This window comes from Mixophyes fleayi, chromosome 3 (assembly GCF_038048845.1).
Source record: "Mixophyes fleayi isolate aMixFle1 chromosome 3, aMixFle1.hap1, whole genome shotgun sequence".
Classification (NCBI taxonomy): Eukaryota; Metazoa; Chordata; class Amphibia; order Anura; family Limnodynastidae; genus Mixophyes; species Mixophyes fleayi.
This window is the reverse complement of record NC_134404.1, coordinates 43,468,874-43,491,034: the sequence shown is the minus strand read 5'-3', so window position 1 is coordinate 43,491,034 and position 22,161 is coordinate 43,468,874. Positions and strand designations below refer to the sequence as shown.

General features: G+C 41.8%; 1 protein-coding gene across 2 annotated transcripts in view; it reads right to left on the bottom strand.

Moving 5' to 3' along the window:
- The window catches only part of NBAS (NBAS subunit of NRZ tethering complex), a 477,499-nt gene that overhangs the window by 353,090 nt on the left and 102,248 nt on the right, over positions 1-22,161 (bottom strand). For both annotated transcript variants that reach the window (XM_075201412.1, XM_075201413.1), the window contains exons 17-21: positions 14,809-14,960; positions 13,500-13,637; positions 12,565-12,643; positions 10,980-11,084; positions 9,915-10,051 (exon numbers count right to left, since the gene is read on the bottom strand). In XM_075201412.1, coding sequence (XP_075057513.1) covers positions 9,915-10,051; positions 10,980-11,084; positions 12,565-12,643; positions 13,500-13,637; positions 14,809-14,960 — 611 coding nt within the window. The remainder of the gene's footprint in view (positions 1-9,914; positions 10,052-10,979; positions 11,085-12,564; positions 12,644-13,499; positions 13,638-14,808; positions 14,961-22,161) is intronic.

Below are 22,161 nucleotides of genomic sequence, written 5' to 3'. Positions count from 1 at the left end.
AGATATCTAAAGTATCACTGAACACAACCAGAGGTCTAGTGCTGAGTGGGTTGGGGGGATTCTATGAGAGTGGGAGCTGAATGCGGTGTAGTAGGACAAGATCGGGCTTGAGGGGAGCCTTCGCCTTCAGTAACATACACATGCCAGTCAAACCATTTCATTAACGGGGAAGATGTTGCAGTAGAATAGGGCACTACTAGGGTTACCATCTCAAAGCTAAACTGGACCTTGGAAACAACTTTATGAAGAGGGAGTGGAGCGGCTGATGTCCAGGATTGGGAATTGCGGGGGGATGATGATGTAGGAGGGCCACTTCGGGCGAGGGGGGGAGTGTTCGCTTAGTAGTTTTATTGGCAAGGGTAAAGACCTGCGTCCAGAGAGGTTGAATAAATGGGCAGCTCCAAAAAATATAGATTATGTCTCCCATGAAATTGCACAGACGCCAGCAAAACTACACCTCCACATATTATGGAGTCTGACAGGGGTGAAGTATAGCCTATTAATTCATTGCATTAACATTTCTGTGTGGTTAAGGCACTTGGACATTGAGTAGATATTCAGAAAGATGGGTTCCCATTGCTCCGTGATAAGGTCAAAATGAAGATCTACTTCCCCTTGTAATTGGACATTCGTTCTGTGAGATGGGTGAGTTAGAGATGTAAACCAACAGCAGCAGGTGACGCACACTTTATTATCCCCTTTAGTCAATTTCGTGACTAACAAAGCCAGGGATTGGTGCAAACTGAGATTCTGCTTTGAGAGGGAGGTAATCCAGGGTCTACTTTGGAGATATTTTTAAAACTCCTGTGAAGGGAGACAAAACTGGTGGCTGAGATGTAAAAAGAAGAGCAACCATCACAGCTGAATAAAGCATTAAGGGTAATAATGCCGTCAGCCTTCCATAGGAAGAAATAGATGTCAGGGATCAACTTGGCCAATGCCGGTATGGAAACATTTTTGGCAGGGATGGCAATGTCTGAATTTGCCGCTATTACTCTGTTCCAGACCATTAATAAGCCTGTAGTCAATTTGGGTAACAGAGCATTAGTAGGTCTCCATGCCTTGGGAACCCAAAGCAAGTCCTAAAGAGGAAAATATGGATTAAGGACTCTCTCCAAGTCAGCCCATGGTTTCTGGCATGGGGGGAGGGACCAATCTCTAAGTTGGGACAAGAGGGACGCTTCCTTATATTTATGGAGGGCCAAGCCACCACTCTGTTTAGATAGGAACATTCGAGAACGGGGGGGGGGGAAGGGGTTTGGGGGGGTTCCAAATATACGACCGAATAATGGACTGAAGTTTAGCAAGATTTGGTTTTTGGTAACAAATAAATCATTTTGGGTGATAACATGATTTTATAAGCTGTAAGCCTACCTAACCAGGAGACCTCAAAGCACATCGTGTTTTCGAAAGGTTAATAAGTTGCATCATCAAAGCCGAGAAATTTGAGTCAAGAATATTGTATAAATGTGGCGCAATTTGTATTCCTAAGTAATATAGAGCAACAGTTTTTCAGGAGTAGGGAAAGGTAGTACTAAGGTGTTTCACTTTTGACTGAGAGATATTAATAGGGAGGGCATCCGACTTTGTAGGGTTCAGCTTGTAGTAGGAAGCCTGGCTGTAGGAATCTAGAGTCGCATGTAAGGATGGTTAGCAACTAAAAGTAAAACGTCATCAGCAAACAGTCATAATTTGTATAAAGTATTGTTCAAAACAACACACAGGAAAAAATGAGAAAGTCAACAGTTCAATAACGAATATAAAAATAAGTGGGAAAAGGAGACACCCCTGTCTAGTGCCATACGTGAATGTAACTGGTAACCTTCCCTAAACCAGGGAAATACCCCAAAAGCTGTTTGATTTATAGACCCATTGCTTTATTTAATACAGATATTAAAATGTATGCGAAACTTATAGCAAACAGACTCATCGTCATTATCCCAACGTTGATACACCCCGATCAGTTGGGTTTTGTCAGGGGACGTCAGGCTTCTGATAATACAAGACAAGTCCTTAATATCACTGAGCAGGTCACGAAGGCCCAGTCTGAGTTCTTGATTCTTTTTATCGATACAGTGAAAGCATTTGACAGGTTACTTTGGGGTTAAATGAAACAGGTCCTCCTACACTTTGGTTTCCGTGACCAGATATTAAGCGCAATTCTAGTCCTTTACACTGGTCCCTTAACCGGGGTATTTAATAAAAAAAAATTTCGTCAGAGAGCATTTCTGCCTGAAAGCTCCCCTGTTCCGTACCTGCATTAAACAGTTGTTCAAGTATTGGAGCAAGTTCAGTCTGGAATGTGATGTAAAAGTCATTAATATAGCCGTTGGGAACAAGGTAGATATCTCTTGTTATTTTATCTTTAATTACAGACTGGATTTCCATTTGCGACAACGTGGCATTAAGGGCCTCCTTGGTATCTGAATCTAGTGTGAGCAAGTCCTGAAGGAATCATTCTATCTCAAAATTTCAAGGCTGAGGCTTGAGTCTGTCGTCTTTCAAATTATATAAATTAGCATAGAATTTATCAAATATATTTGCGATATCTAGAGGATGTACTCTCTACCTTCAGGCCCTTCTCGTCAATGAGAAGTTTTATTCTATTTTTAGCTGGTTGCCCCTCTCAGTTATCTGGCTAACAGTTTGCCAGCTCTGTTCCCAGCTATATAGAATTTCTGTCTAAGGCTATTCAGGGCAATTTGAGTATGTGTTATAAGCAATTTTTGCAATTGGGGCTTCACTTGTGTCAGTTCAGTCTTAAGATCGTTAGAAGGGCGAAATTTATGTTGATATTCAAGGGCTTGAGGTTTTTTTCCAACTTACTCTTAAGCTGGCTTCAGTCTAGAACCTGTCTGAACAGCTACTTCCCTCATCACTGTTTTCATAGCGCACCAAAAATTAAATATTTAAGTATCTTGCGGAACATTGGTCTGACAATAAAATCGCAGGGCTTTTTTAATAGCAGTTTTAGTTTCTAGGAGGGTGAACAGATGAGTTCGCAAACACTAGGACCTAGGGGGAAGACGTGTGCAAGCCAACTGCCAGCTCCAGAGCAGCAGAGACAACTCCATCGGGAGAATCTTAATCCGAATAGTGCCCTGTAATGTCCATTTGTCGGTAAGGATAAGATGAATACGTGAATAGGAATTATGAACAGGAGAGTAATAAGTATAATCTCTCCCCTCAGTGACTCTCCAGATGTTGTACAGACCATACTCTGCCAGAAGTTTTGCAAATGCTGATGAGGGGCCTATATGAGAGTAGTGGCAGGGAGGGGGTGCTGTTGTGTGGATCTGCCACAATATTGAAGTCTCACAGAATGATTAGGCTACCATCCTTATGTTTTTCCATTTCATGAAACGCCTCCTTCAGAAACGGTATCGGACAGGAATTCGGGGAATACAGTGATACAAGAGTCACCTTTTTGTTTTCTAAAAAACCAGACAAGATAAAAAATCTACCGGTTTTGTCTGAAACTTTGGCTCTGGGTGTAAAAGAGATTTTGGAACGGACTAAAATGGCTACTCCATCACGCTTCAGTGGTCCACAGTTATCTTGAATAAGAGTGGAAAGGGAGGGGGTTGAACAGTGAGTCTCTAGCAGCACAACAACATCAGATTTATATTTCTATAAGGAGGCTAGAGCTAATCGCCAATTATTGGGGGGAGTCCAGACTCCGAACATTTAGGGAGAGAAACTTAAACATTCAGGTTAGACATACTGGATGCGATGAGAGCCTGTGGGAAACGAAAGGACTGCCAGGCAATGCTAGGGGACATTTCCCTACATAAGGTGGATACCCTAGGGAGTGTTGTGTTCTAGTAAGGGGAGGGTGAGGGTAGAAGATAAAGAAGACATAAGTAGGGACAGAAAAACTGAAATAACCCAAAGTATAGGGTTAGAGTACTTGCTGGAAAGGAAAAGGTCTAGCAAAATAAGTAACTAGGGGCGGGTGGCCTCAATGGGGGCAGACCACACCCATGTCAAAATTACAAACTATTTCAACCTATTACATCCTAACTCACGTATGAACAAAGAAAAATGTAAACATCGAGAATTTAACAAACAAAATATCTGAAACATCCTAAGAAAAAAACGAGGAAACACAACTACATAAACAAAGATACATGAAGGTCCTCTTCAGCCGATATACCAGAACACCTTGAATGTAAAACATGAGGGCATCTATAAACATTTCAAAACTAGAAATATAAGAATGATAAAGAGCCCACCAGCAAGAAATCCCTGTACGTGGGCAGCGACAGGGAGGGACCAGCATTTATGAGAGCAGTGTCACCCCTGTGGTGGTCACAGTCAGAGGAAGATTATCACTAGAAATCAGTCTGATGAGACTATGAGGGAAATGTAGACCAAACGGAGCTCTATCAAGACCACGTCAGCCTTAGCCCGATTTCGAAAAGTCTGGATAAGCACTCTAGATACAGGGACTGTCTTTTGGATATCAATATCCCAGGATTTCAGCAATGTAACTCCATCTTCAACTGAAGATATCATGAGTGTAGAGTGTAGTAAGTTTAATAGTAAGCTTAACCGGGAAGAGTCATCTGTATAGAACACGTGTCAAACTCGCGGCCCAAACACATTTTTGCGGTCCCGCATTACTATTGGAAAACAAGTGGAATGTGGCCCGTGTTGTATTTTGTTCGGTTAAAGAACTTAACAATTAATTGAATACAACAGAACAGTTTACGTGCGAGTTCAGTCAACCTTCCCCGTCAGTGTCATGTGCATGCGCCGAATCCGTTCATCTCCCTCCACCTACGCTATATATGTTGTTGCACGCAGTCAGAACATTATTCGTTTGGTAAGTTGTCGTCTAAGTACATTTACATGAAAGTTTGTCGATTGTTTATCAAATGACTTGCCCGTTTGTGCTGACGATGGTTATTTATTTCTTTTTAGCTTTTTTGCGGACCACACAATCTTAGACTTATTTGGCATGATTGGGGTTTCGAGTTTGACATGCCTGGTATAGAATCTCGTTGCCTCGTAGCACCTTTGTAATTGCTCGGAATCATCTGCGCTTGGTAATTATAGCCGAGGAGAAATACGGCAAGAGTTGTAGATCTAGAAGAATCTCAGCATTATCTTCCAGTCTCAGAAGTGTGCCTCTGAGGAGAGTTCCCGAACCAGACCTTGGTTTAGGGAGACTGTGAATGCGGTCAATGATCAAATCTTGATCAGTTACTGGAAGGAGTAGCTTACGGAACAGATCGATAGTGAAGAGGAGTAACTCAGAGGGTGAGACAGAATCTGGAATGCCACGGATCTCATTATTCCGTCTAGAACGGTCCTACGTATCAGCGTTCTTACATTATAAAGAATGCATGTCCCTTTCCAACCATTGATGTTCTGTGATTAGGTCATTGTGGGAGGCAACTAGTTTTTCCATTTTATCCTCTGTGACTGGTTCGGCCCCCTTAATCGACAATCACATGTACGTCAGTATTTCAGATTTAAATGAGGCAAGCATTGTTTGCATAGTCTTAACTGTGATAAGACCATCAGGGTCGGGGTGGACAAGAGTCCTTTCACTTTACAGAGGTAAGGTTGTTTGTGTTGTGAGAGACAGACACGTCTCTATTGGCCTCTGAATTTTTGGCAGCGTCAGTATCTCGAACAGCAGCCTGTGGTTTGAAAAAGTGGATGGGAGACCCAGATGTGTTCGATTTAAAAACTTTATAGCAGCCATGGAGCTGAGAGGTGGCAAATATTAACAATGTTCAGGAACGTGGGATGTTCAAGGATGCATAGGTTGAATATAAAATTAATGGCAAGACATGGTCAGAGATATCTGACAGTGGTACTGCTTGGAATGGGCCAGCGATCAGACAAGGACAGGGGGCTCAATCAAAACAGCTCTCCCATTGATAGGTCTAGGCGCTGTAGAGTCACATACTGATACAGGAAGAGTTGCTTAAAATTAAAAATGGGATTTCTGGTGGAGGCCATTGGACCAGCAAGGAGAGTGCACCAAAAAGGGGACCACAGGTTCCTCAGAGTAAGGGAGGGGGCAATCCAGGCCTCAGGCTAAGAACTTGCGCTGGCAGTGCTGATAGTAGGCTTATGCACATGTTTCATGGAGAGCACCACCAAAATTGTATTGTGATTGGGAGAACACTGCAGGCTGTGAAGAAATAGAGGCCACAGGCGCTGCACAGGGCCCAATGGATGACCCAGCCACTTCCCTATCAAAGCATCAGCTACCCCCTCAGCAAGACTCATATCTTGGGGTAGAGATTCCACTGCGGTCTGAAAGCAGCAATGGCGGGCTAGGCTACAGATGCTGTCCTGCAATGCAGCATACGTACCTCCGTGGAATCAACTGCACACAAGTAGCATTGCAGGGGCCGCCAATCTGCTGATGGCTCTTCGTGGTCATCAGCCAGTTTGGAAACGGGCAGTGGATGGCAAAGGCGGGAAACCGGGGGTCATGCAGAGGATGTCTCCATATCAGACGATCCGGGGACCTCCAGCAGCGATGGACTAGCTGGTAAGTGGACGGGTTGCTGCGTTAATGCTGGCATCCATCCTGCACAGGGAACCACCTGGCAGTGGCAAAGTGGCTTATAGTCAGGACCGGAAGGTTAAATAGGACACAACAGTACCCACTATCGAGGCCGACGATGAAATAATGGCCAGTTTCGCAGTGCCACCCAGGCTCAGTGGGTTCTCCACACTAAATGTCAGGCTCTAGTGTGCAGTAGAGGATGGGAAGCCTTTAATAAAAGCACTATCGCGAAACGAGGTGTGGGAGCACCATATCAGCGTGTCTGAGCAGTATATTGTAAAATAACCTTTTTAAGCATTTTACTATCAGTCTTTATTTCACGCATGTTTGGGTGATCACAGTTTTGAAAATAGGCTGAGATAGAACATCCTGCACCTGATCAGATCATCAGACTTCTCACCACAGCATAGAGTACTGTAGAAGACGAGTGTTATGATCATGTGAACATTCTGACTGATCCACTCCAGCGTAAGGTTACAAGTGACGGGGCAGCCTCATGATCTGAAGAAAGAAATGGAAGCAGCATAAAGCTACCAACAGAGGTATATAGTGGAAGGAACAGGGCTCCCCAGCAGCACAGAGAAGTGAAAATATAGTAATACCGATGTGATAAGTTCATACATCCCACATATTGTCATTATGACCAAGACATGAAATGAGGGGAAAAAATCCCTTACTATCAAGTGCATGTAATTTAAATTTTTCCCAAATCATTCAAAACTTTCTGATATTTTCAGACGCACTACACTAGGATTAAATTAGGTTGTTGGTGCCCCTCACATCTGACCTGAGCAACTTTAACTCATTATTTTACGGCCTAGAGAGGCAAAGCGCCCACCCCCATCCTGGTAATCTCTTACTCTACTGTTATTCCTCAAGTTCCACTAAAGGGGCATATCCAATTGTTCGGTTCTCCCTCCGCGTTAAAAGTATTACCGTTATTACGGTAATACTAAACTGGATTTCAGCTCGCAGCTCCCGGAGCTGCGAGCAGAAAGCCGGCGTTAAAGTACCGCAACGACGGTAATAGTGTGCAAGCCGCGTTACTTTTGCCAGTAACGCTAACAATTGAATATGCCCCAAAGTGTAGGAATCAGCACCCCAACACTGTGCAGATAATTGTTTATCACATTTAAAATAGCTATTCATCAAACACAGTTGTAGCATCACAGTGTATAGGAGTGAGGATGACCCAAGTTGATCCTCCAGCAATTTGAGAAACAATTTTCATCATCGTAGGGAGAGAAGAGGGTTCCCCATTGAACTCTTAGATCAAAAAAATAAATTGGTTGCAATATATTTTTAGAAAAAGAATGGTTTCAACAGACTCAGCATGAAAGGAAAATATTATTTATTTTTTTCGCACAAACAGTGTTATGCTGGGCCACATTTTTGTCATATTTAAGCTATAGGTTGAAATGAGAAACAAAATGAAATGTTTATACATTAAAATACTATTTATAGAGTACCGTCACAAGATCAGGTTAGGAGTGCCGTCTCCCAGGGTTAAACGGCTGCACTTCCCATACAGCAGCCATGTGTAAGCACACCAGCCCAGTGCTTCAGTACAAGCAGCAGCTAGTTTTATTCAGCAGCTCAAAAATAAACAAAACATAAACCCTAGCCTGTCTGGCTCTAACAAATACAATAATAAGCAACAGAACTTACAGGTAACAATGACAGCAGGCTTTTGACTTCCCCAGGTAGTGAGAGACTGGGGGAACAGCCTCACAGCCTTTTAACAGCAACTCACAGGTGCAACTCCCGAATACCAGCAAAGTGTCTGGAATGGGCCTAATGAATGGAGCCCACCCTACACTCTCCATTCATAACCCCAGGGACACTTACACTGGCTCTTCCTGCAGCCGAAAACAATCTTTGGAAAGCTCTTTCCCAAACACAAGCAATCTCCCTGGGGTTTTATAAACATAAGACCTGGGACAGATATATCTGCCATTAACAACATTCCCCAGTACATCTGTCACACTATACAGTATAATGAACTTATTTAATATGGTCTTTGAGTAACTGTCTTTTTGAATCCTACAAAGATATCTATAAAAATAAGATGGTGATTGACCACTGAAACTCTCTGCTACACTTTTAATGCATGACCCAACAAATCTTGATTTCATTTTTTTTAATAATACTGTAGTCGTAATGCTTTGATCTATTTGTGGAGGATAATCCCTACACATAATGGAATTTCAGTTGTCTGATCCAGCATCAGAAGTGCTGAGCTCCTTCTTTCCATCAAATATGCATTGTTATTCCTGGACAATCCTGTCACCCAAATATTAGGGAATCTATGTTGCCAGGTTCAAGCTTAGTCTAAAGAATTCAAAATATATTTTGGATTGACATTTTCAAACATGATAGAAACGTTTGCAAATTGTAGGACTGTCATAAGGTCCCCAATGTCCAAGCTACTGCCAACCCTGCTGGGACCTTGACTGGTGAAACATCTTTTTTCCAGTTTGATCAATGCACACCCAGTGGTAAATCCCAGTGATGTCAAGAGAGCTCATTCTACACTTGCTAGTATCTTATAAACACACTCTCCCTTGTAAGTAGTGTTGTCTTCCTTCTTCACATGTATACATAATTTATATTTAAAATACACTTGGTAAAATGACTGCTTAATATTAATTTACTGAACTGTACATGAGAAAAAGTCAATTGAAAATACAACCTCACGATGAGTCAAAGGGGCTTTACACTTTAAATATAAATGTAACTAAATCCCTCCCTTCTCAATAACAACAGTAATTTGGTGGTGGCCTCCACACCTCTCTGTGTATTTACTTGTGCTCCGGCACACAGATATAGTCAAGAGATCTGACGATCATCGTGAGCGCTAATCATCTCTCCATATAGCAGGCGATATCTGACTGTCACTGAGTCAGATCTCCCCTGCTACAGATAGAAATGATCAGCCTAGGTCCTGGCTATATGCGAGTTTCAGGACCCTGATAAATACAGTGGGGACAGACCTTCACCAAAGTACTAGAGAAGGGAGGGGATTTAGGGAATTTCATATTTAATTCATAATTTTTACATTAACTATATTAAATTTACCACAATGCTGCGTGTGCCTTAAAGGGAAGTATATTTGGCATGCAAACATGGTTTATCCAGGTGCAAATCTGAACACATTAGTTGGATTTGCTCCTCACTGTAAATAAGGCCCATTATCTGCAATGTGACCATGTGTTTGGAGACTCTTAACATCGATTAGCTTTCTCCGGTGGAATATAAGCAGCAGCCGGAGTGCCAAAAAGCAGATACAAGTATGAAAAACAGACGATATTCCAACATTCTAAGACCTGATTTCCACAAAGCAGTAACATTTAGATTGAAATGCTCCATGTGATCTTACCAAGCCTCAGGCAGCAGCATGATGTACTCGTGCGGGGATGTGGTCTCGGGGAAATTGGAGAGAACGGCCAGGCGATGAGGGAGCAGGTCTGATCCGTGAAAGGTAAACAAAAGCTCTAGTGCTTGCACATTGCTTTCCTACAAACAAAACAGAACTGTGTAAGAAAAGACATCTTGTAAGAAACAATCTATTTTACATTGCCTCTATTACCAAAGCTTTCCCACTGGGACCAACATTCATAATAAGTTCCCCTTTATGTTACCTACAATTTGAAGAAGTTATTACCCAGGTTTCTTGGTTACAGAGAACAGGGGTAACAATGGGGGGAGTTCAGATCATGTGCAGCACATCAGACAACAACTTTTAAATTAGGGCTACTATGACATTCAAGAAAAGTAGAGCCCACATTATTTTCTTCTTTTTAGTTACACCAATAGGCCAATGCCCAGATCTTAAGCTGGAAACGCGCTGGCTAAACCCGGCCGCCCAATGGTACATAGACGTGTATGGCTAAGTCTGAAAGACCCAGACGTTTGGCATTAACAGACTAGCATTAGTATATGCACAGAGCTAAAATGTCAGAAGAGAGGCTAGACTGGGTCATCTATCAACTCCCCCAACTGATGTAGAATATGACGGACTGTTCTTTTTATGCCAATACATGCAGCTATCTGCAGCAACTTGAGCCTAAAATAATCTAATTAGCCTTCCAAACTGCAGCGTGGACGGGCATGGAATGGGTTAAGCAGCTACAAATACACTGCGGCAAAAACAATAACACCCTGTGCCCTCAGATTTAACGCATATTAAAAAAAACAAAGGCAGATGGGTAATCACATTTGTCAACGTGCCCAGTATCACACTACTTCATATCTAGTTAGAAAAGATTCCTTAATTGTGAATTAGTATTGACAGGATTATCTCGTTATACATAGTTCAAAGCACACTGGGCTTTAACGCCGAGTTAACTAACTGCATCAGATTATAAATGATAATGGAGGTGAAAGGCTGCTCGCTTAAAGAGGAATCAATTCCGCCTTTATTGTTCTGACTTTGTAACATTACCCGAGCATATGTTCTCGCTGACAGCACAATATTTTGGTTCCTAAACTTCTTGAAGAAGTCAGCATCGTATCTCTTCTCAGCTGCCTGCGGCCCCCCGAGGATCTCCTTCAGGACAAAGAAGCAGATGTTTCAGAAATCCTTCAAAATATGGTAATGGAGCAGATTATGAATGGATAATTCTGTTCTATTTATCAGCAACTCTCCGGCATTAACCCTTCATTCATTGTGCACCAGTGCCCAGGTACTGAGAGATCTAAACTGTTCTTCTAGAATGATTTTTAAATACTATTTTACTTATACAGAGAATAGCATACAGTACACTACAAAATAATTCCATACCATTACTTGCACAGCACCTGCATTGCTATAAACACAAACATAACAGAGCAAAGGGCCCCACGAAGCACCAACACAGTAAAGCAGGACTGTCAGTACAATTTCCTCAGGTCATCAGAGGAACAAGATGGCGCTCAGCCTGCACTAAAGGAGGACTCCTGTGTCCCCTCCGCTGCCACTTCTGGAGGATGATGCGCTATTAACTGTGAGCGCCATGAAAGTTTTATGACCTACACCTAAATCAGATATAGCAGCTGATATTATTCTGAAAGAAACCAAGGCTGACATCTCTGAGCCATAGGAGAGAACAGATCACATTGAGTCCAAGTTATCTGAGTTGGTTAAATCCCACAATGAGCTTATTAAAGTGCAGGGGAAAAAATGAATTATTAAAAGAAAAAAAATTGAGGATATAGAGGACCTTTCACACCGCAATATCAATAGGCTTAGAGCTTACAGAATATTACCACCCAATTCAGGTCCTAAACTAGAACTGGTACACTCAGATCCGTCCCAAGTACATCTATATGAATGGCTGCGGCAGTATACGGAACACTGGAACAGTGCAGTGAATGTAAGGGACTCCTATTGTTATATGCCAGTGTTTTAAAGGGGATCTGATCAAATACAGAAAATCTACATTGGAACCACCCCTGCATTTGTATGTGTAAATATGTTAATATAAGCCTTTAGCCATAAACTGGGACTTTTCATTATGGAAGATGACTACCTACTCTTGGCTTCCCCCCACCTCCTGCTTCTGAGTTGTCTACTAAAATACTGCAAAGCACAACTGTATGAAAGTACTCCTAGCTGGACAAGACTGAGGGGAAACCACATGACTCCTGACTGACGCGAACAATAAGGCTTGTGGCAGGGCTAGCAGCAGAGATTACCTGAAAGCAGACCTCAACATTGTGTTCCTGGTAAACTCGAAACAGCGCAAAACATGGCCCATGGCTTTGCCGGTGTCTAAACCAACACTTGGGAAAACGGTGATTGAAGTAACCTGCATAGCTGCTGGCCCTGTATCTTCTGCACGGGCTGTGTTTGAATGGGGTATCCCTTATTAAAATTGAGAACATTTTTCTGCTTCACTCTAGGGGCAGAGCTACTACTAAGGTGTGTGGTCAGAACATGACGTGATCAAGACAAAAACTAATAATACTTGTAAACAGTAAATAAAAGACTTCAGGTGAGTACACAATCGCAAGGGCTGCACTACGTTAGTCACCATCATTGTCCTTACCTCATATGTTGACAGACGATCTAGGTATGTTAACAACTTAAGCCTACAGCGGCATATCTCTTTCTGCTCAAGTGTTAAGCTGTAAGATAAATGTATAAAATTAGTTACAGACAGAAGAGCATAGAGTGCAGCATATGTAAGGTGTCTCACAGGTGTCTGAAGTTTGAAAGTATTTGATTTTTTTAATCAGCAATGCATGCAGTGTCTGACTGAAAGTCAATGGGCACATGGGAACATTCACAGTGTTAGGCCAACCTGAGGTCAATCAGAGCGCATCAGTGCATGCACAGGACTAGAATAACCTGTAGCAAATCAGAGCATTAGTGCATGTACAGGATTAGACCAACCTGTAGCCAATCAGAGCATCAGTGCATGCACAGGACTAGAACAACCTGTAGCAAATCAGAGAATCCGTGTATGTACAGGATTAGACCAACCGGTAGCCAATCAGAGGATCAGTGCATGCACAGGACTAGAACAACCTGTAGCCAATCAGACATTAGTATATGCACAGGACTAGACCACCCTGTGGCCAATCAGAGCATTAAAACATTCACAACACAACAATAACACGTCAACTACAGAGCCGCAGCAAAGACAAAATAAACATGTAATGCATGTGTCTAACTTGGTAAATGTAACTTGTGATTAGCTTACCCTTAAAAGTGTAACCCCCATAAGATCCAGCAATTTTAGGCATAAGGCATATCGGCTGTGTGAGCAGTATACCCAGTCGCATTACAGCAGGGACATATATGGGACATATTCCATGGCTTGAAATAACAAAGCCAGAAGACAACTAGACTGTCCTACATATTATACATCAATGATGTCGCTCTGTATCCATGGGAGGAAGCATTGCACAATTGGTCTGCAGGGGTTTAAAATCTGGGCCTGTGTTTACCTCTCTGAAATAATAACCAATATCCACTCACTTCTCAAAGTCCACCCGCTGGAAAAGTTCTTTACGTCTCTGGCTCTCTCTCTCTTTCCGGCTTTCCGCTTCCTCTTCTGGAGACAAGAAATCTTCATACGGAACATCTTCAATATCCACATCCCCGGGTAAAATAAATCTGCCATATGCAGGGGAAAAGTAAGCAATGTGTAGCAAATAAACATATACTGTAGCGACGTTCAGTGTTACTGAGGGCCAGAATAAAGTACATCACCAATAGTATAACACATGTAAAAAAACCTGACGTATTGGCTGCATCCCAGATCTATTCCATTACCTTGTTAAATACAGAACACAAACAGAGCCAATATAGGATCATTGAGGCTGAACAGAGAGCCTATACTCACAATATAAGATGTGGAAAGCATTAGGATGCTGCAGATATTATTTATTCTGGGTGTAACATTGGGTCAGCAATAGGGATCAGTGATCCCTAGTTTTAACTCAACACTGCAAACATACCTTGTCCATTTAACTCAAAAGTAAACAAAGAGGAGAGAGAAAAACATAATGGCCAGGAAAGGAAACTATCTACAGGAACGGAGTCCTTTTTTACTCTCGCTGTGCGTTACAAAGAAATAAAACCAGGTGAAAAAGATCCATTTAATTTCAAGACAGAGCCTATTTTTCTTCATTAAAAACCTAAGTCTACAAACTATAAGAGTCTGTTTCTTGGAGCTGGAAAGCCCGACAGAGAAATAGCAGTTGGCTCTTCCACTTAGACCAGGTTATTTCCACTAAAGAGCAGCTGCATATATTATGCATTAAAACCCACACTGTAAGTGGTTATCAAAAAGCAACAGGGGAGCCGCGAAGCTGCTCAGATGATGTTGGGAACGTGCCCGCTATAATGATAATACATTGCACCGGATCAAAGAGCTCAAGAGACTGTATATTATTACACAACATTTTAGTGAAGTATGCTAATTACCATAACCATCAGATAGGAAAAGGATAATTAGAATGGTGAGATTGAAGATTGGTAAATGAATTTACGCATGCATTAACATGTTAAGGAGTGAGGCACTTCATTGCACTGTCTTGGGCAGGAGATCATTAATCAAAGGATAGGCTTCTCAAGTGATCTGTCGGCATTTGTGTAGGAATATGCAAATGGCAAAGAGATGCCGCCAATCTGTGTTCTGCGGCTCTCTCTGGAGATTTGTCACAAGCGCTGTACACCGAGCGCTCAATAATAAAAATATATTCACTCTCTAGTATATCAAACTATCAGCGTTCCCATACATGGCTTGTGAAACAAAGAAATACTCAATGAAACCTTGACATACCTTCCGCCATCTTCCCCGTTCCCTATTGCAACGAGAGCCTCTAGGTCTGTTCCCTTCAGGCCAAACATGAGCAATTCTTTGGCTGCATCCACATTGTCAGGGACTCTTTCCAAACATTCGTGTAGAACCCAGGACCTCTTCCTAATTTTGCTCTGTAATTAAAAACAACAAAGATGTACTTTCCATAGAGATGCTAGTTTACCTTTGAAACTGGATCAGGTATTAATAATTTCTAACCCTGACCAGGAAGAGATGGAGATTGTGTGGTAGAGGCAAATGCATTTTTCATTGCATTAGACAGAGGCTGTTCCAGCCAGTGTGTATTTGTTACAAGTGCATACACCGTTTTGTATAGCAAACCAAAAATTACACAAGACATGAAGAATTGGAGTCAGGAGGGAAACATTCTACCAGAACACACAGCTATGTGAGGACAACATTCACCATCCACCTGCAACTCAATATTTTACTCCTGATGTGTCCATCTCCCTCTGGCTGCAAGCTTCACATATGAAGAACTTTGTTTTGAACTCTGAACTTATTTCCTTCTCACCTCAAGAAAAATTTGCTTCATCTGTCAGTTTATATCCCAGCAATAAACCCTTTGTTTAATCATCCTCCTGTTCTAATTGACCGGCCATTCCCTACCCCTGCAATTGCTGTTTCAGTCTTCTATCTAATCCATTGAATTTTCAAGCCTATTAAAAGCTATGCCTGCCGTCGCAAATATGAGGAGTTGTAACAGAGTCTGAACTGGATCTGGACTGGACTTTGGCCCTCTCTCCTATTTCGTGACTCTGCAAGGTCTCAATTGCTACATCTCCTGTACCTTACTACTCTCCATTCAGCACTTCTTCCCACTCCCCCACATGGCTCCCCACATCATTACTCCATAATACAGACCCAAGTCTCTCCCTTCTATTAGCTGTCTCTCCTCCCACCACCACCACATATCACCCTGCCCCCTCCCCCCCCACCCGCCGCCGAACATCCAATCCGGACAACCTTATTCCCAACCTTCCTCTTACTCACCTTCCCCTGTCCTGTGCACTCAGAAATGCAAGATCTTCTGCAACCAACTCAGTACCATTCATAACCTCTTCCTCTCCTATTTGTTTGGTCTCCTGGCTCTTACAGAAACGTTTATCTCCCCCTCTGATACTTCTTCCCCTGCTGCACTCTCCCACGGGGGTCCCTTCTTCTCCCACACTCCCTGTTCTGGGGACCATCAAGGAGGTGGTATAGGTGTCCTACTGTCTCCTGGCTACACATTCAGCGTTATTCCCCCTGAATCCTTCCTCTACTTCACCTCCATTGAAGTTCACTCCATCTGTCTCCCCACCTTTGTGTTGCTAACATCTATCATTCCCCTGGCCCTCCTTCTTAATTTCTTGAAAACTTTGGCGCCTGGCTTTCCCATTTCCTCTATTCTGATCTTCCCACTATCATCATTGGGGATTTTAACAACCCTATCGACTCTCCTATTACTATTGCTGCCTCCAAACTCCTAACTCTCACTTCCTCCAATGGCATCTCCCAATGGAGAACTTCCACCACCCACCATGATAGTCACTCCCATCTCTGTGACATCTCCAATTCTGTCTGCCCCCTCTCTGACCACCATTTCCTTTCCTTTACCCTCTCTTTACCCCTTGCCCCCCCACCCAAAGTTTCTCACATACTGTGTCCCATCAACAGCATTGACCCCATCATTTTTGCGTCCTCCCTCGATCCCTTACTTACTCCAATCTCTCCCCCATCATGTCCCAACGCGTCTGTCTCTTTTTACAACACCACACTCTCTGTTGCCCTTGATACTGCAGTCCCAGCAACCCCCCTTCGTTGTCGCCAATCCAACCCCCAAAAGTGCTCCTCCAAAAGTGCTCCTGCTTCAATGGAGGAAATTCTGTTGCAATGCTGACTTCATCCACTTTAAATTCATCCTTTCTTCCTACTATGCTGCCCTCTCTCTTGCCAAACAAACTTATCACACATCCCTCATCTCCTCCCTGTCCACTAAACCTCAAGGCCTCTTTGCTACCATTAATTCTCTAGTGAGTGCTCCCCCACCTCCTCACCCGTCATCCATCACCTCTCTTGACTTTGCCACTTACTAAAAAAATAAAATCGACTCTATCCTTAATATCTGTTCTCGTCAGACTTTCCTCCCCCCCACCTGTCCTCTCTATCACTCACTCTGCCACCCTTGGCTTCTACCCTCCTATAACTGTGCCCGAGATCCTCTCTCTTCTCTCCACCTCTTCTTCTACAACTTGTCCTCTCGATCCCGTCTCTTTCAAGTTCCTCCCCTCCCTCTCTTCCAACCTCTCTCTCTCTCCACCGGTATCTTCCCCTCGGCCTTCAAGCATGCTCTCACCTTCTCTATTCTAAAGTAACCTTCCCTTGACCCATCCTCTCTCTCCAACTATCGCCCCATATCTCTGTTCCCTTTGCTTCTAAAATTCTCGATCGACTTGTCTTCAATCGTCTGACCCACTTTCTCTCTTCCCACTCTCTTTTGACCCTCTCCAGTCTGGCTTCCGGTCCCTTCACTTAACTGAAACTGCCCTCACTAAAGTAACAAATGACTTACTCTCAGCTAAGTCCAAAGGTCACTTCTCCCTTCTCGTACGCCTCGATCTCTCAGGTGCTTTCTGACACCATTGATCATTCTCTTCTCCCCACCACCCTTCACTCCCTCCCTAGGTCTTCGCGAAACTGCTCACTCCTGGTTTGCCTCCTACCTCTCTGGCCGCTCTTTTAGCGTGTCTGCTTCTGACTCTTCCTCCCCCTTTCTATTGGAGTCCTACAAGGCTCTGTCCTTGGCCCTTTGCTCTTCTCTCCCTACACCACCTCTCTCTCTGTAAACACAATACCACCTCTATGATGATGACACAGAAATCTATCTTTCCTCCCCTGACCTCTCTCTCTCGCCTTCCTAACCCAGGTAGTTAGCTGTCTCTGTGCTGCAACTACCTCGATGTCACAGCGCTTCCTGAAACTCAACATCTCCAAATACGAGCTCATCATCTTTCGTTTCACCAATGTTGTTGACCCTCCCAATATTTACCTCTTGGTTGACAACATCTCTCTTTCTCCTTGCACCCAAGCCTGTTGCCACTGAATCACCCTCGGCTCAGCCCTCAGTTTTACCCCTCATATCCAGTCCCTCACTAAATCCTGCCATTTCCTCCTCAGTAACATCCCTTCCTTCCTCTCTCAGGAAGCAACCAAAATCCTGGTCCATTCACTCATTTCTCATCTCAACTCTTGCAACCTCCTTCTCACTGGCCTCTCTGTCTCTTACATATTGGACCATCAATACAGAATACTGCGGCTAGACTCATCTTCCTCTCCCACCACACCTCTTCCGCTTCTCTTCTGCACATATCCCTTCATTGGCTCCATATCCACTTCAGAATTCAATTCAAGCTCCTTACCCTCACTTACAAAGCTCTTAACAACACTTCTACCCCTTACATCTCTGACCTTGTCTCAAGGTACATATCTACCCAGCCACTTATGTGTATTATCCCATCTATTTGTTACTTGTTTCTGTATCTGTGGTGGCACCTTAAAAAGAAATACAATAAAATAATAATAATAATAATAATAATAATAATAATAGCAACAACTTAAGCTTACAAACATGGCAAACTTTATTGTTAAAGTGAAAAAAAGACAAAGTCTACACATACGTTATAGAGCAGGGTTAACAGTACTGTATTGTATTGTCTTGAAATGTCAGTGTTGCTCAGTTTACTAAGCTATATTTCTGTGAACATCCAATTCACATTTCCAGTCAGTCAATCAACAAATAAATAGCCCCAATGTTATGTATAATGACAGAATCATTGAGTCCCCTTTCACATACCCCATTTGTTTGTTAAGAGGAGCATTTCCATGGTCACAGTGTCTTCTCTGCTCCCGCTACATACAGCGCACTTACATGTCCGCTGACAAAGATGAAAACTGCGCTCTGCACTCAGCCGCTGCAGCATCCAACCAAAGGAACTGATACACAGCAATGATTACAAGTGAACTCTTCTAGATAGGACCGGGCATTGTATTAGGTAGATGGAGACATATCATCTGTTATGAGACATTGCTTACTGACAGCTTGGAAGAACCACACACACATTTACATGTAATTTCCTCTTGTCCCCTAACTGCAATAACCAGTGCATGTCATAATGTCATTTCTTGCTGCTTCAAATAAAAGAACAAGGTCCTTAGAAAACAGAAAATAATGGAAAAAATATCTTTTGTTCAAGTATTTTTCACAAAAACACATTTTAAAATTGCCTTGACTTAAACATATACAAGGTTATTATGATGTGACAGGATTGCATGAAGATGAGATTAGCCAGCAAAATGTCAGAATCCAGGGAGTATAAAATACTATGGTAAACAACCAAATTGTCATGGAATGTGACGGTAATTTGTCATTTAATAAGGTAATCCTGCGCGTTTTTTCAGAAGAATTACCATGTAACTTCTTTTTTGCAAAGAGCAACAAGTACACTAAACAAAACAAATAAAAAAAACCCAATATTGAGCAATTACCCTCAGTGTACTATCTACCTGCCAGAAGATGAACACAAATGGACCGCTTCTATAAGTGTGTATACATTTCAGCCTCCACAAAATGCTACAGGGGTTAACACTTGGAAAGGCTAATCTATTCTTTGTGCCTCGGAATTTGTAAACCTATTATTTCGTACTGGTTAATTTGTATAAGCTAATTATGCTACCATCATTATCCTGCAATAAATAGGAAGAAAAATAATCAGAAAAGAATAAAATTAATACATTTGCTGAAATTCATTTTGCACAAGGTCAAACCAGTGGAAACAAAATACCTGGATTTTGTTAGAGATTTCACAGAAAAGCAAAGAACAAAATAATGAGAGATCTTTGAACTGTCGCTCATTTCAAAACAATCAAAAATGTACAAAAAGATATATAACAAACTCATTAATTGTAATAATCATGAATCTTTGTTATAGCAAGAAACACAGCTCCATTAATATAACACATATGTAATAAATCTTTATTTTTCATTTATAAAATAAAACATAAAGCCTCATTAGCTTACTTCGTGCCCTCAAATGATAAATGTAGTTTAACTAGTAATAAATGTGGTCCTGTCACACAGTACAGTGGAGGCAGCCATTTTGTGTGGTAAACCAATGTTTATAAGAATGTATACCTCCTGACATCCTTTCAGAGTCCATAAATCTGGACTGTATGGAGGTATAAGTATGAGGCCTAGTAATTAACCATAAACCAGTGAAGAGCCTCAGTGAGGGGGTTGCTTGGCTGCATTTCTATGGATTTTCAGTACAGCTCACAAAATGGCTGCCACTGTATGTAGATGAGCGGTTCAGTGTAAAGGGGAAGTTAAGAAAATATATGTACCTATTGCCTATTTGTTGGCTATAATAACGAACGTATTGCACAAACTCAGAAATTAATTCTCCGAAACATAATCAATCACATCCTGGTTTTGGACACAACTTTACATTAAACCTACCACAGACATTTTCTCTTTCAAAAGTAGATAAAAATTACATTTATCTCATGTTCCCTCTGTGCAAAACCGTTGTTTTTTTTCTTGTTTTAGTGTATTTAACTAAAAATAGACATTATTCTTTGCAAAAGAAAAGGACGATAAAGAGCAAAGAAGAATACTGAATATGATTAAAGAGGTTCCTGCCAGTGTTGGTTTGTTAAGAGCAAGAAAAAACTTAAACATTTTTGCTTCATTATATTTATAGCTATTAATATTAGAATTAACTCTTAATTTAAAAACTACAACATGGACTCCAGGATACTCGAGGATGTGTATGGGGAAAGAACTAGGGGGAAGGGCAGAGGACAACACAAAGTTTAAAGGCTCAGAAGGACAAGTGGTAAAAGTTCTGCAGGTTTGGGAATATAGATCTTACATAGAGGGAAGAGGAGGATCAGAGAGAAATGGGCATATGCCCTTGTGAGGAAACGGGGTGCTACTGGACTGAGAACTATGTAATCATCACCCGTTTCTCACGGTTTATTGTATTTTTTAATCCTTGGCCCAGTCTAAGTATATACACCAGAGCATTGGTGTATTATGTGTATTATTATTTCATGTTATTGGATACATTTTGCCCATACTATTACCTGTGATATTGTATGTAGTATAAATAGAAACAATATTGCCATACTGTGTGAAAATATCAGAACAACAGCAGTCATTTTGCTTGTGCTAGCTAATGTAATTACCATTTGTCTCAAATGTGTATTGTATGGGGTGCAGCTGAGATGAGGTTTGTAATCAGAACAATGTCTGAGTTAACTAGCTGGCAGCCCATGTTAATTAGCTAGGTCAACAGATAACCTGAGAGGTAATGAGGTTAGAACTTCTACTCATATGTAATGTGCCTCCACAGTAATATATTGGTTGAAATAGCATGGGGAAATGTATCAATATGTGTCAATATAAATGTAATTGTATCAAAAGGTATCACAGACTTATATTGTGTAACCCTGCTGATATAATGTGTCAAAAGTCTTATTTTGGATATATCCTGGTCTACTGAGTTGAATCCCACAGAGGGTAACTTCCATCCCAGCTAAGGGTGGTATCCTCACAGCCCTCAACCGCTGGCAAGATCTTGCCTAGTGTTGTTCAGAGAGGGGTATCTGGATTTCTGTTCTAACTTAACTACAATTACACAAAACTTATTTCATATCATAGAGACAGTAAGAGCCATCACTATATGTCAGGATACCTTAAAACACTAAAAAAATCCCACATAACACAAGATCCTCTATCTCCTGTGAGCTTTGCTCAATAAAACTGACCACATCATCAGGCATATTGTAAAACGCGTTTGAAAGATCAATGCTATCGACCTGTATGTGGTCAACTTCCAGCCATACTAATAGGTGCCAGTGCAAGCTGGAAGTCAGGCTTCGAAGACCGCCCAGTAAAAAGCCAATCCCAGATCATTCAGACTCTCGTACCCCGATGACAAGAAACAGCAGCGACCTCAGCAAGAACTCACAGAAGACACAATATAAAAGGTGCAGACACATACAGCAAATGAAAAGTGAACACACAATAGAAGGAATCTCTTTAATTGTATTATTCACAAAGCAACTAATGAAATAATGGAGAAGCGTTAATGTATTCAAACGTGATTACGGATTGTAACAGTGTAGGAAGATATATTAAAATAATTATGATGAATTTGCTGTAGCTGAAAGCACTTGTTTCAGATTAATAAAGTAATTAGAGTCTGTGTTTCTGAGAATATTTGCAAGTATAAAAAGAAAATGCCCTAAAATACAAAATGTGAGATAATG